Source organism: Euleptes europaea, chromosome 14 (assembly GCF_029931775.1).
Source record: "Euleptes europaea isolate rEulEur1 chromosome 14, rEulEur1.hap1, whole genome shotgun sequence".
Taxonomy (NCBI): domain Eukaryota; kingdom Metazoa; phylum Chordata; class Lepidosauria; order Squamata; family Sphaerodactylidae; genus Euleptes; species Euleptes europaea.
Genome location: NC_079325.1, coordinates 13,003,959 through 13,019,522, shown reverse-complemented (window position 1 = coordinate 13,019,522; position 15,564 = coordinate 13,003,959). Strand labels below are relative to the sequence as shown.

General features: G+C 44.1%; 1 protein-coding gene across 1 annotated transcript in view; it reads right to left on the bottom strand.

Annotated features, from left to right (window-relative positions):
- Positions 1 to 15,564, bottom strand: part of ARHGAP32 (Rho GTPase activating protein 32) — a 166,902-nt gene that overhangs the window by 42,922 nt on the left and 108,416 nt on the right. The window contains exon 11 of the mRNA XM_056860465.1: positions 13,290 to 13,364. Within this exon, the coding sequence (XP_056716443.1) occupies positions 13,290 to 13,364 (75 nt within the window). The remainder of the gene's footprint in view (positions 1 to 13,289; positions 13,365 to 15,564) is intronic.

Sequence of the window (15,564 nt, the reverse complement as noted above, 5' to 3'; positions counted from 1 at the left end):
CAATCTGCCCTGGATTTAAAGTTGATGTTAGAACATCAACCATTTTTAGTGCAGTTCTAGGAGTCCCAAAAAGGATTCTTGGTTTTGCTTGGTCATATTTATGGTGGCAGGTCTTTTCTATAGCAGCATTAGCTGGAGCTAAGCCCTGGATGTGCGCTGCTCTGTTCTCAGATCACTGGATGACCGTAGAACACGATGGCGATATAGGACACATAGAATTTAGAAGGAGAGAAAAAGCACGCAAGGGATCCTTCTTAAAGAACCTAAGCTGTAAATAGGGAAAGACTGAGGATGCAGGAAAGAGAAGCAATCAAGCACTAGTCGTTTTCAACTACAGGTTTTATTTTCAAGCTTGGTGATCTAATGTTTCTCCTCTGAAAGTGTGTGCCCATTAGCACCATCCATCAGTACTGATAGTGCCTGCCTATGATCAATGTTCACTTTGAAACTGTATCAATATCTAATGTGACATGCCCCAGCAAGCACACCACTAACATCCATTCCCCTCAGACAATGCTGGCTGGAGCTTTGGATCAAGGACAAAGTCGTCTTCATTACAACAAGCAACAACGAAGGGTCAATCAATACACAGATCAGCAAAGCATTGTAAGAGCTACGGAAGGTCATTAAAGTAGGCCTCTATTCTAGCACCTATCTAAAAGTTTGAAAAACCCATCCTGGCTTTAATCACTTCAAAACATACTGTCAGTCAGACTCGCCTGCAATGAATACAGGACTAAAAGGAGAGCTGAAAGTCATCGCAGTGACCCTGGTGAAGAATCTTCTCCACTGAACCAAACTTAACTGATTTTTACGATTAAAAAAAATTAAGAGCTTTATAACTTGCTTTTCTCAAGGCAGCTCATTATGAAAGCTAAAGACATTACCAATCACTGCCAGAGAAACACAACACAGCTAAGCAAGCACCCTCATAAAACAGGTCTGCCTTACTCTGTTACCTAAAATTTTAAAAGTGCATAGCATCCTAGCAAAATCAGAAAGGACAATCCACATTGTGTGTGTGTGTCATTATTATTATTATTATTTTTAAAAGCTCGAGGCGATCAAGCAGTTGCAGAGCCTGTGAGAAAGGATGGCCAGAAGGGTCTGACCAGAGGATCAGAGCTGCTGCCCAGGTTCTTTTTTGGGAGAGATGGTCCAAAAGATAAGGCCAAGGATCCACGTAGTCCTAGCTAGCCAGCTACTTCCACAAAGCCCACACGCATATCATGATCAAAGAAGAATAGTAGGTTTTTATACCCTGCTTTTCTCTACCTTAAGGAGTCTCAAAGCGGCTTACAATCGCCTTCCCTTCCTCTCCCCACAACAGGCACCTTGTGAGGTAGGTGGGGCTGAGAGAGGACACCCAGCAGGATTCATACGGAAGAGGAGTGGGGAATCAAATCCAGTTCTCCAGATTAGAGTCCACTGCTCTTAACCACTACACCATGCTGGCTTGCCAGCGGCCATCCCGATAACTTCTATCTTTTCAGTACATTTTCCTCCAAAGAGCTCAGGGAAGTGTACTGGGCCCTCCCCATTTTACCCTCACAACACAAACCTGTAAAATAGGTTAGGCTGTAAAAGTAATAGAGTGAGAAATCCTTGTGAAGCTTGATCAGCAGGAATCTGGATTTTTGGACAACATATGGGTGCAACTGTGGAAGGGCCAGCTACGCCTGGGTACCTTTGAGGCACTCCTATTAGCCTCAGCTTAGGAGAGGGGGGTTAGGATACACTCAGGATCTTCCTTCCACCTGGTCAACTCCACTCTCCCCTCTTGGCATCCGGGGAACTGACTGGGGAGCCCTCCTCAGGGGCTTAGATTCCTCGTTACAGCTCGCACAAGCTCCACCCCTGATCCTATGAGATGTCCCGGCCTGGCCCAAGCTGATTGAGGTTTAGAGCGCTCGCTTTGAATCTCCTGAGATGGCTCTGACCATCAGGTGGAAGGTGGTGGCACTGAGGATGAGGCTGCCGGCTGTGGCAGCCCCTCAGTCAGAGATGCTGTAGTTAAAAGGAGGGGCTGTACCTACGGAAAACTGATCTAAAGATAGAGAGGGTCCTCGTTCCTCCTGTGCCAAAGAACAACTGTGACCAGATATGTGGAACGACACGTGTTCTGGGGGCAGGCCTCCATCTCATCATGTTTCCATGACAACTTCTGGGTTATAACTGCCCTTGCTCGATGGTATAGTTATATGATTGGCGTAGACTGTATCCGTAACAGACACCATCTGTTTAATACGCAAACTGAATTATCTTTTTATATATGTTTTCTTTGTATGACTGAGTCTGCTCTCAGAAAGCGAACAGCAAGGGCAGGGGTTAAAGGAGTAAAGGAAGAGCACAAAGATAAGGAAAACTAACAAAGGAAAGGCAGATAGCTCAATTGTGATCTCCGGAAGGCATATTGCATCCACCATTGCCAGATATTGCCTGCACACATGTAATCAGCATGACATGAAGAAGAGATGCTGGCTTATTTTAAACACAGACATCTAGAAACACAGGATGCCAAAAAGCAAATTCTGATCTTACACCACAAAACCCAGGGAGCACCGCTACAGATGGCATTGACTGTTTCATCTCCAAAATGCTCCGGATCCATTGTTTTCACTTCTCAAGATCATGGAGGATCTGGCAAGTTGACCTGTAAATGTTGCACCCACCCGCGGGCATTCTGCCTAGGCTTTACTTGGTTTCTGAGGAAAACCACATAAAAGCACCAGTTAACAAACAGTTCCCCTATAATATAGCGAGGGCTGTGGGTGGCTAGCCTTTAGGCAACATAGCCCCAGGCTAACAGGGCGACACCCAAGTCAGCTAAGACAGCTAACAGGGCAACTTCCAAGTCAGGGGTAGACTTGGTAGGGCTCAAACAAAAACAGGTAGGGGTCAAACAAAAATAGAATTCTGTCTCCATATAAAATGCTGCAAAGCCACTGGAACCCATCTTTCATATATAGAACAGCACAAGGAGAAAGCAGAATTAATTAACATTACAAGAAAATTACTGAATACATATAAGGAAATCAGTTGTATTGCACTCCGCAAGGGAGAACCCTATAAAACAATATGAGACAGAGAGTGACAGAGAGAGAAAGAGAGGGGTGTCTTAATCACCAAACAATGCAACGAGGAGAAAAACTGCCCATCAGTCGTGGAGAGTATACACAAACCTCAACCATGGGATCATCCCAAGTGATTATTCCCCCCCCCATTTATATCCTGTTTTTATCTCCAATGTAGCCCAAAGCAGCTTAGCACATCATTCTGCCCCTCCTCTACACCCAACAACCACCACCCTGCGAAGGAGGTTAGGCTGAAAGACTGAGATGGGCCCAAGGTCACCTGAGCAGCTTCCTTGGCAGAACAAGGATTTGAACCTGGGTGTCTCAAATCCCATTCCCACACTCCAACAACACTGGCTCTCTGTAATCTACTGTAGGGCTCCCCAGGTTTGTTGGACCTTTGGGCTCTTGTGGGATTTTGAGAACAGACAATGGGCACCACAAGAAAACGAACGCACAACAGACACCTCCCAATGTAGTGCCTGCAGTTGTGTTATTTTAAGTTCTCAAGATGAGTTGCATTTTTTTCAGTTCTGTCTACAAGCGTGTCACAGGCACTAGCCATTTCAAATGGTTCAGAAATTCAGAAGACATCCCATACTCTAAGGGCATAATCCAACACAATTATGTGTATCTGATTTTAAGTACACTTGTTTTCTCATTATGCTCACCGGTAACCTGAGGTAGGTGATTTTATCACTAAAAACATCTGGTCATGACCATTATTTAAATAGAATGCTCTTTAAGCTCCTAGCTCTGCGGATGACTTTAATTGCTCCCATCCTCCAACACATTACCACTGCATTATCCCTGCGTGCATGCTCTCTACAAAGAGCTATTTGCAGTCTAGCTACCTACAGTGAGGTTGACACGCATGTAGTGGTTCACTGCAAGTGCAGTAGAAGGAAGAACCTACTTCTATTAAAACACCCCGTTTGGGGACAATGGCAAGTGGTCCAAAGATGCCACAGGAATCCCTCAGGTCAATGAAGATGTCTCTCTGCCCAATCTATATCTCTTGGAAAAGAACTACTGGTCTGAAGTAGAGACACTTCGCATTTAATCACTCATGGGTATAAGGATCAGAGGAGCATGTCTAATATATTAGGTGCTGTGGAACACAGGCAGGACAATGCTGCAGTAGTCATCTTGCTTGTGGGCTACCTAGTGGCACCTGGTTGGCCGCTGTGTGAATAGACTGCTGGACTTGATGGGCCTTGGTCGGATCCAGCAAGGCTTTTCTTAAAACTGCTGACTCAATAGGACAAAAGGAAACCCTGCGCAGAGGTTTCTATACCCACCCCCCATGATAGGCACAGTGAAGAATTGAGGAAGGCGTGTGAGAAGAAAACAGCAAGGGTGCTTTTGTTTGGGGTTCTTTTTCTGCAGCCCGAGCCTTGAAACACACTTCACAGGCATGTGTTAAAGCGGATTCCAGAATCCATCACCTCTCTTGTGGCTTGCTCTCAGCATCCATGAGCTCATGTCTACTTTAATAAAGCTTTGGTTTGCCACTAGGGAGTTAACAAGCCCAAACACTGCAAAAAACCAAGGCCAAAGGTTTATGAAAAGGCAAATGATTCCAACAAGCCCCCGTAATTAACACAGGGAAATGCGCTCCTAAAAAAGATTTTATTGGCTTAACAGGAACCCCCCCCCCCCGCAAGCTGGGCAAATGGTCCCAGAGCACAGATCCAACAAGTTTTACAGCTCTAAAAAACAAAACAAAAACTAGTTTGTCTAGATACAACAGTTATAGCCTCACACAAAGCATTATTCACCGTTCTTGAGTAACAGGTTTTCCCCCCCTTCATGTAGCAACAAGGGCTCCGTGATCGTGATCACTATGGGGAAAAGGTTGCTGCCCATAAAACAAACCTCTCCACTATGCCTTAATTTCTGGCTGAGCAGATTGTGTTGGCATAGTAGACTGTGCCCTTCGGAAGGTGTGTGTTTGCATGTCAAAAACACACACACCAAAAGCACTCTTTGCAAGCCTCTGAAGAAGGGAGCTTGCCTCTGGAAAGCTTACACGCTTGCTGGCCTTTCCGGTGCTCCTGGACTCAGATTTAACTCTTTTCACTCCCAAGTGCCCTGTAATCCTCTCCCCAGTCAGAGGTACTGATGGCCCTACTACTTCACAACTTGACAGACACAAGCAAGCGGGCTTAAGAAGCACTGCGTTGGCATAGTATAATGTGTCCTTCAGAAGGTGTGCATCTGTGTGTCAAAAAAACACACTCTTTACAAGGATCTGAGGAAGGGAGGTTTGACTCTGGAAAGCTTAAACCCTGAAACTCTTGCTGGTCCTTCCGGCGCTTCTTCACTCAGATCTTTTCACTCCCAAGTGCCCCATAATCCTTTCCCCAGACAGAGGTACTGATGGACCTACTCCTTCACGACATGACAGCCACACAAGCATGCGGGTTTTAAGATGCACTGACAAAAATCTGCCTTCCTCAAGAAGACCCAAAGCGCAACGAGGCAAAGCAAAAACAAACAAACAAACACTTCCTTACCTTTGCCGTCCTCTGCGGCCGACCAGAAATAACAGATCCGTTCCCCCTCCCCTGCCTGGCGCAACTAGAAATCTGCCACGCCGAGAAGAAAACTGCGAGCTTCCCTAATCGGATCGGATCGGCATTCCGGCCGCAGTGGGTTCGCACCCAGGGAGACTGAAAGGGCAGCGGCACGGAAACGCTCCCTCCCCCGCTTCGGCAGAGCTTCCGAGCGCTTCTTCCTCCGGCTAAAAGCTTCTTCTCCCCCCCCTCCTTCCCTCCCTGGCTCGCTCCACCTCCAGGTCAGCAAAGATGCCTCGTCCGGCAGGTCCAGCCGGGCTCCTCCTCGTGACTTCGCCTGCCGCAGCCGCCGAAGTCCCTCCCCCCAAAAAAGTCTCGCCCTCGTGGAAGAGAGCTACTACGCGGCTCAGTCTCTCTCTCTCTCTCTCTCTCTCCCCCCCCCCCCAGCCACGCCTCCCGCTCAGGTGATTCCCCGGGCTCCCAGCGGCCGGCGATCTGCTTGGCACGATTGCCAGACCGGCTTTCCGGGAAAAGCCCCGCGCGGACTGAAGTTTTGCCATCTCGGGGAAAACGTTCCTCGCCCCGCGGCCAAAAACGATTGAATCAACGCCGGGGGTGGGGGAGAGACTATTTAGAAGACGACGACTCACTGCATTCTGCAGTTTAGATGCATGGCAGGAGTTAAGGTTATTATAAACCCCTAGGGTTGCCAACCTCCAGGTAACAGCAGAAGATCTCCTGCTGTTACAACTGATCTCCAGCCGATAGAGATCAGTTCACCTGGAGAACATGGCCACTTTAGCAATTGGACTCTAAGGCATTGAAGTCCCTTCCTTCCCTAAACCCCACCCTCCTCAGGCTCCGCCCAAAAAAAACTCCTGCCGGTTGCAAAAACTCCTGCTGGCAACCTATAACCCCCTTCCCATCAAATCTGGGGGGTGGGATGAGGAATTATAGTAAAAGCAAATTGTTACTGCATTTGTCAATGCAAGTTTCTCAGCCATTCTCTGCATTCTGCAGTTCAAATGCAAGGCAGGAGTTAAGATTATTATACCCCCTATTGTCAAATCTGGGGGGTGGGATGAGGAATCTAGTAAAAGCAAATTGTTACTGCATTTTCCAATGCAAGTTCCTCAGCCATTCTCACTGCATTCTGCAGTTCAAATGCAAGGCAGATTATTATCCCCCCCCCAAATTGGGGGGGGGGTGAGGAATCTAGTAACTGCATTTCCCAATGCAGTTTGGGAAATTCTGAAATGCACTTTTTTTAAAAAAAGTCACTTGCCTCCCTTAATTACATCTCTCATTAAGCGACTTGGAAAATGAAACTAACAGGAATTAAGTAAGATTAACTAGATTTTCTGTGCCCACTAAATAGGCTTGGTACACGATTTCGAGCTGATCTGAAGTGCACTCAAAAGGATAGCTAAGAGTCTCAGGTTTTGATCTGCTCATTGTAAACATCGATGCCACCTGGCAGTTAACTTCTGGCTAAAATCTGGCTCTCTCCCTCCTCTCATGCAGCACTGAATAAATTTAGCAGGCAACTGCAGTTACTGAGGTTTGCCAAAATTTCCAGGTGGCCAAAGGAAGTGATAGGACCTTAGTAACCTACATCTGGAATAGTGCAGCCATTGATATTTAAAAATAAGTATCTGGATTAATGTAGTAATAATAACCTAAGTTGTCCTGACTGTACAATTGTCATTCCCCTAGTGCAAAACTGTATATAGTGCTAAATAGAGAGATCAAGAGGACATGAGTTTCAATCCCTGCTCAGCTCAGGATCAAATTACACTAGGAAGGTTGGCTGAGAAAACATTAAGCACACACACACCTTTTACTAAGATATCAAATTACACAGAGACATAATTGGGAAAGATTAAAGATCTTTTAAAAAAACATTTAATTATAAACAGTTTGAAGGCTCACGGGAGCATTTGATATTTCAGGCTAAAATCTACAAGAGTTTCTTTCATACTATGACAAATCCTTGTTCTGAATACCATTTACTCAGGAGTAACAACAGCGGTAGGCTTTGGTCCCTGTTTGTGGGATGTTTGGGGCACCTGGATGATGAACTCTGGAAAACAGGGTGTGGGACTACTAGATATATAAGAAGAGTCCTGCTGGCTCAAATCAGTGGTCCATCCAGTCCAGCATCCTGTTCCATACAGCGACCAACCAGCTGCCCTGGAGGGGAAGTAAACAGGGCACAAAGGCCAAGGCCTTTCCCTGAGTCGCCTCCTACCTCTGGGCTTCAGAGGTCTACTGCTTTTGAATATAGAGGTTCCCTTTACTCACCCTGGCTAGTAGCCACTGATAGACTTAGCCTGTCTACGCCCTCCCCTTAAAGCCATCTGTGCTCTTGCCTAATATTATCTCCAGTGGCACTGAATTTCATGATTTAAGTTACCCGTTGAGTAAGGAAGGGTTTCCTTTTGTATGTCTTGTACCTATTGCCGTTCAACTTCACTGGGTGTTCCAAAGTTCTAGCATTATGGGAGAGGGAGAAAATGCTCCCTGTATCCACCGTCTGTACCCCATGCATAATTCTATATGCCTCTATACAACATTTGTTTCTCAGCAAGTGCACTTTTAATGTTTCATGATATGAATATTATCAAACTCTTCCTAATTTGCAGAGCGGGTATAATATTTGTTGTCCAGGTTAATCATCACTTTGAGTAATGATCACAGTGCTACGCAATGAAGTTTGTAACTTTTTCTCTTCATTGTTTAGGTATTACTATTAGTTAGGTGAGTTTTAAAGGGCAGGGGGAGCCAACCTTCAAGAAATGGGAGCAGTTATTTGTAAGGTCTGATTTTACCATACTGTAAAGAAGTATAAAGTTTAGTGAGCTGAGCACCTTTCTGGATAGGGCCGCTACACTACAAGATTACATAAATCTCAACATATTCTTTTATTTATACTATAAAAACACTCGCATATTACACATGGCCTGTGGGGGCACATAGATGTTTATATATTTGGGTGAGGATGAATGAGCACATGCATAGAGAGAGACATAATTTCGTGAGAAATCCATATAATCACTGCTTCTGTGGGTGGCATTTTCAGCTGGCCTCCAGCAGTTCCTTCTGCCCTTTTCCCTCTCCAGGGAACAGCCTGGAATCTGGACAATGTCCACTGCCAGAGGCTTAAAGAGAACTCCACACCCACCCAGACCTATTCCCTAACATCGCCTCTTGCATCTGTGTGCCTGATTTCACATTTTGTAAGCCAATTTGGTAATCTGTTTTGGCTAAAAAGTGGAGTATAATACAATAAGTTACAGTAATGGCTTGCCTTGCTCCAATACTCAGGATAAATAAAGTCAAAGAGAATCTAAAATAGTACACCCATTGCTAGTAGATATGTATAATAACACGAACAATAAAACAATGCACACATTCCATTCAGATGCCAATGTGTGCCCTCTTTGTAACATCTTTCACTGTCAACTTTCGCAAATCTGGACAATTCCTTTAAAGAACAAAAGCAGTAATATCATCTAGTGTTTCAGTACTTTGCCAAGATTTATATACTCAATGAGAACTTTAACCATTCAAGGTATTTTAGCCGGGAGAGAGAAGAAGATACCAATGCAGAAGTATCTCAATTCTAAACAACCATGCAAGACTTGAGGGTATCCCCTATATTGCTGCTCCTATAATGCTTCCCCCAAGCATTCTAGATAAGCCCTAGCAATAAAGATATCTTGATGTCAAAAAATATTGGAAGAGTGACAGTATTTAGTTTCACCCTTTGCAAATGAGGCCATAATGTGAAATATTCTGGAATAGGTGCAGGTTTTTATATAAAATTGAAAATCCTTTTCTACTGAACAAGGGGGCAGGGGAGCTGTTTGGAAGATATATGGCCACTGACTAATTAGGATGACTTATTAGCTTTCTTCTGAACTGAGCGAGCATATACCAAACACTGATGTTCAAACCCATAATTCCTAACATTATTATAGGCAAAGTGCAAAAGAAACTGAAAAGAAAAGAACTAAAATTGAACTTTTAAAAATTCTTCCCCCTTCATTCGCAGCTCTCTGAGTGGGAGGGGGGAGACTTCACAGGTATGAATTAGTTACACAAATGATCAACGTGTTTTACAGCTCCAAACATAAAATGCTGTCAGATCAAATTAACTGTAGTGCATACCCAATTTATATGCACTTTACTTTCATATAAATGAACATAAGAACAAATAAGGTCTAAGGAATTACTCTATGTGCCTGAACTGCCTTCTAAGCAGACATTCACAGTTCCATCAGCTAAGAAACTGGTCTGGGAGGAAAGAAAAATAGTCTGATTAAAACGGCAAACTGATGCATGTTACACACAAAGGCTATGGGGTCAGTGCATTATTTGTACAATTAAGCACCACTGATTTCAATAGGATCAGAATAAGGAAGAAAAAGGAAACAAAGAAAACCAACGGTCATACAAGCACACCAGTCAACCATATGCCTTCACTTTTAGAGCCATACTCGATACACTCTGAATGCCCTTTTAGAGCTCACAGAGTCAAGAGGGGATGGAGACCACAGCACAGAGGAAAATACCATCTTCCATTCATACTCTACAACTGGAAAAGTGCACACAATGGGGGTGCCATGCAGCAGAAAGAGGGTCCCATCCTCCTTTGACTTCCTCTCCGCCCTGTATCTATCCCCTTTTAAGGTTAAACCAATCTTTAAGCATGTTTTGGAGCCTGCAGATCATTTTTGCACTTTGACTGGAAATCACAAGGCTGATGATAACACTGCAAGCTACACCATGTTACTGTTATAGAATGGGGCTACCATTAACCGATTAGTTATTCATTTGTGGCCAGCGGTTGGAACAAGCACCCTGGTGACACCACAAGTAATCCAAATAGTTAAAGCTATGCTGTTCAGCACCAAAGGCATAAAATTGTAGCTGCTTTAAGGCACCTTCTTCTGTGGAGAGTCTTAAAGTGGCGGCAAGAGGGAAGATAAGGACATATAAAGTCTACTGCTTGTTAAATACCTTATATCTTCAAAACACTGTTAAGATAATTAATTAGCAAGTGTGGGAAAAGAAACAGATGCAAGTCTTGCAGGCAGTGCAGAATACAAGGAAGGTCTAAATGAGTGTCTGCCAGAGAGCTGGCGCGTGGGAACTGCTATTATATCATTAGTTATACTTAAAGAAATATATCCATAAGCAAGTACAGGTTCTGAGCAAAAAAGGGTTGTGTGTATGTACATTTTAGTGTTGTTTAAAAATAACTCATGTTTTTTCCATATCCGCATAAAAAACCGCAATGGATTCAAAAATTTTTTTTGCACTATCACTCTTGCAAGAAGTTGATCCTATGGAAAATTACATATTTGAAAACCCAGTGTGGTGTAGTGGTCAACAGTGTCAGACTAATATCTGGGAGACCTGGGCTCGAGTCCCGATGCCTGCCATGGAAGCCTGCTAGTCAACCTTGGGCCACTCACACTCTCTCAGCCTAATCTACCTCACAGGGCTGTTGTGAGGATAAAATGGGGAGAGGAGAATAATATAAGCCATTTCAGATCCCCATTGGAGAGAACGGAGGATATAAATTAATTAAATAAAATAAATAAATAAATTTAAGCCTACGGTTTATTTTATTGGTTATATAGGGTAATGTTCAAAATCATGCAGACAATACAGAGCATGAGAACCAGCCCAGTAAAGTGCAGTGCAGTTTAAACTTTGATGTCTGGATCTGGGTTCCACTCCCTGCTCAATTTATTTGTTTATTTATTATTTCCATTTATTACCCCGCTATCCCCGGCCAAAGCCGGGCTCAGAGCAGCTTACAAAATATAAAACATAATGGTCTCACTACATCAACCGAGTCATCTTCTTGCAGCTTTAGATCACCTTTTTAAAAACAGAAATACTGTAGACCTTGCCAGGGCCTTGCTACAAGGACTGAGCCAGTGTGGTGTAGTCACTGGATTGTTGGCCTAGGATCTGGGGGTCCTGGGTTCCAAACTCCACCACCACCACGTAACTCGCTGGGTGATCTTTGGTCAGTAACATTCTCTGGACTTAAATAAGATTACAGGCTTGTTGCAGACGAGGAGGAGGAAGAGGAAGGAAGAAGAAGGAGGAGCAGTAGCAACAGCAGCAGCAGCATTGGTTTTTATATGCCGACTTTCTCTACCACTTAAGGGAGACTCAAGCCGGCTTACAATCACCTCCCTTCCCCTCCCCACAACAGACACCCTGTGAGGTAGGTGGGGCTGAGAGAGCTCTAAGAGCGGTAACTTGCCCAAGATCACCCAGCTGGCTTTGTGTGTGGAAGCGGGGAAACAAATCCAGTTCACCAGATTAGCCTCCGCCGCTCATGTGGAGGAATGGGGAATCAAAGCCAGTTCTCCAGATCAGACTCCACCGCTCCAAACCACCGCTTTTAACCGCTACACCATAAAATTGAGGAAAGGAGCTTTTTGAAGAGAGGGTTAAAACTTAATAAACAGAGAGAACGCTCATAAGGCACACTGCAAATCAGAAGTGATTTGATGGAAGTATAATATGGCAGCCTCTATCTCTATGTAGAATTTCAGGCACATCTGATTCAAGCTGGCTAAAAGCAGTTCTGGTAGAGAAGGATTCTGCTGAACTTCTGATGAGTTACATTCTTTCCTTGCTCCTTACACATGGCCACCCTTAGCCAAAGTCTCCTTCCATCGCACGGCCAGGCCCTCGAGTCCTGAACACGCAAACCACGTACCGGTTGAGGACAGGGAGGGACGGGGGTAGGAAGTCTGAGTCACCAAACACTGTGTTGGGAAGAGCAGAAAGCGTTGACTTAATGTGCAGTGACCTGGCAGGCTGCTGTACTCCCAAGGATGACAGGCAAAAAAGAATGTAGGGCATAAGCACGGGAAGGAGGAGGGGGCAGCCCCTTACATCCAGCCTTCTGCAGGAAGCCGGCTAGACTCACGCTGTCCAACATTCATGCCTTTTTTATTTTACAAGAGGGTCATATTATGTTCAAATCAATGCTAGGCTTCATCTCCTGCTACAACTCCTCTGGGTCTTCCCTACAGCATTCCCACAGAACTTATAAACAAACTCTAAGTCACACACAAAAAAAGCGTTTCAGTGAATGATTTTAAATAACTGTTTAGCACAGGCAGATTATCCAGCACACATTAGTCACATAGCTGAGTTGTGGTTATTTTTATTCCAATGAATGTTCCTCCTCGCAAACTCTCGCTATGTAGTCATGACAACTACAGCACAGCAGTTTCTAGTTATAGCCTTGCAGCTGTGTACATAATATGGTCATTTGAGCTGCTGTTAAACTACAGGGTTTCAACAATATTTCTTCCCTTGTCTCCCCCACCCCAACAAAGCCCCATCCAAGCCAGAGTTCCCTGTGGTAGGCAACGTGTCTGTTTTGGTACAAAGACATATTTTTATGACCACAGTCAAAGCCCTGGAAAACAGCAGTTTATATATATTCAACAGTTCACACAAAAAAGGAAAGATCCACATTTGCAAGACATACATGGTCTACGAACCTGCCCCAGAAAAATCTTGGACATTAAGTTAGAGACTACAGTTCAAGCAAACACCAAACCTACATGATTAGTAGGTATTAATGCTATAATACAAGCTATTAAACTTCGGTTAGTACATTTAGAGACAAGCTGACTATAACATGTTCTACCTGAACTCAGCTGGGATTGGTTCAGGGTCTCTGAAACACATGCTGAACCTGGTTTTACACTATCCATCTCCAAATCTGCATGCAGTTGTGAAGAGGGGGAGAAATGAGGCGAGAAAAGGACAAACAAGATTAATGAAAATACAAAAACAAAAAAGGTAACACAATTCGCTAATACAGTATCGGCAGAGCAGCATTTCAAACCACTGTTTATCCTAGGCTCCACAAGGCATTCATTTACAATTCCAGTGCAGACCTGAGGGGGCAACACATGACGCGGAACAACTTTCCTACCCTTGGGTCATAGTCTACAGCCAATGGGGTGTAGTGGCTAGAGTGTCAGAATAAGAGCCAGGAGACCATGGTTCAAATCCTCACCCAGCCCAGTGAATGACCTTGGACCAGCAACTCTGTTATCAGCCTAACTCACGGAGTTGTGATTGGGACACCATGGGAGAGGGGAGAGAACTATGTATGCCCTCCTGAGCTCCTTGGAGGACAAGTGGGCTAAAACTGTGATCTTATTTATTTATTCATTATTTGTTTATTTAGAATATTTCTATGCCATCTCTTCAGAGTTCTGCTCCACGTGGCTTACAATTAAAAAATAATTTAACAATATATACAACAAGCCATTAAAAGGAAGGTATTGGGTATAAACAGTGTAAAAGTACTTGTAAAACAGATCTCAAACCAGAAGCAAACCATTTTTAAAAGCTGGTAAGACCTTAATACATAGTTAACAATAGTTGTGTGCCATCAAGTGACAACTGACTCATGGCGACCCCTCATTGGATTTTCAAGGCAAGAGAAGAGCAGAGTTGGTTTGCCATTGCCTTCCTCTTCATAACAACTCATGTCTTCCTTGGTGGTCTCCCATCCAAGTACTAACCAGGGCTGAACCTGAACCATTCCAAGGTCTGACGAGATCATGCTAGTCAGGGCTATAGGAAACTCTAAATGTGGAAAATGCTACCAAGATTATCAAAGGCGGCACTCATAGGATTTTCCTTAATGGGAAAAAAAAGTCTGGAGCCTTTTCTTAAAATTCAGATAGAAGAGAAGCTGCCTCTTCCCCTGATTTCTCCCCCTATTCAATCCCTTCCTTGGGGAAGGGCCGTAGCTCAGTGGTAGAGCATCTGCTTGGCATGCAGAAGGTCCCAGGTTCAATCCCCGGTATCTCCAGTTAAAGGGACTAGGCAGGTAGGCGATGTGAAAGACCTCTGCCTGAGACCCTGGAGAGCTGCTGCCAGTCTGAGTAGACAACGCTGACTTTGATGGATCAAAGGTCTGATTCAGTAGAAGGCAGCTTCATGTGTTCACTCAAGGCAGGTTGTGCTTAAAATGCATCAGTTGCTGTGGTATCCCTTCTCTGTATATGTGAACAATGCAGGGTGACGCGGTGGCTTTTCATTTAGGTCAGACTTTTAAAACGTATTTACTGTGCCAACACTTCCCACAGAACATCTGAAAAATTGTATGAATAAAGGAAATGCACAAATCTCAATAAATTATGAGATGCTCACAATATAGAATTATGAATCCAGATAAGTATACTTCCAACAGATGTTACTTACTTCACAAGGGAAACCATTAAAACACACACGTGTAAACCACTGAACAGTATACCATATTTAAATTAGCCTCTGAGCACTTTCTTCTTAAAACTGTGAATGCTGATTTTTCAGATTTGACTAAATAGCTCCAGATGCAACAAGACTGTAAGCCAAGTTGCCGAACCAAAACAAGGAAGCCATTTTAGTTTAAAGGCTCAGGCGTTTGCATTTTTTCCCATGACAAAAATCCTGCTGTATAAAGGGAGAGGTCAAATCTCATTCTCTTTGCTTTTCTTTTGCATAATTACAAAGCCCAGGAAAGGCCATGCACTGCTGGCTAAAAAAGCCACTTCGTACTCAATAGCATGCCATGTGTCAGGACCAGCTAGCGTGAGGCCAATCAACGACAGAAGGGGGTGGGGGAACAGGAGAGTCAGCTTTAAGCACAATTCCGTAAGATTTTATGGCAATATGGGTACTCCCTGTTCCTCTAGTCACCCTGCTCAAAATGCTAAGAACCAATTTTTAATTACAAATAATGCCAGAAGAAAAGCTCTCTCCTATTTCATAGTTCTATAGGAAACATAGATCAGCCAGTACCTATCTGTCTTGTGTGACGCCTTTGTGACTTTTACTTTTCTGTGGCAGAGACTATTGCTTTCCACTACTATTATAGCCTCTTGTGTGTGTAAAGTGCCGTCAAGTCGCAGCCGACTTATGGT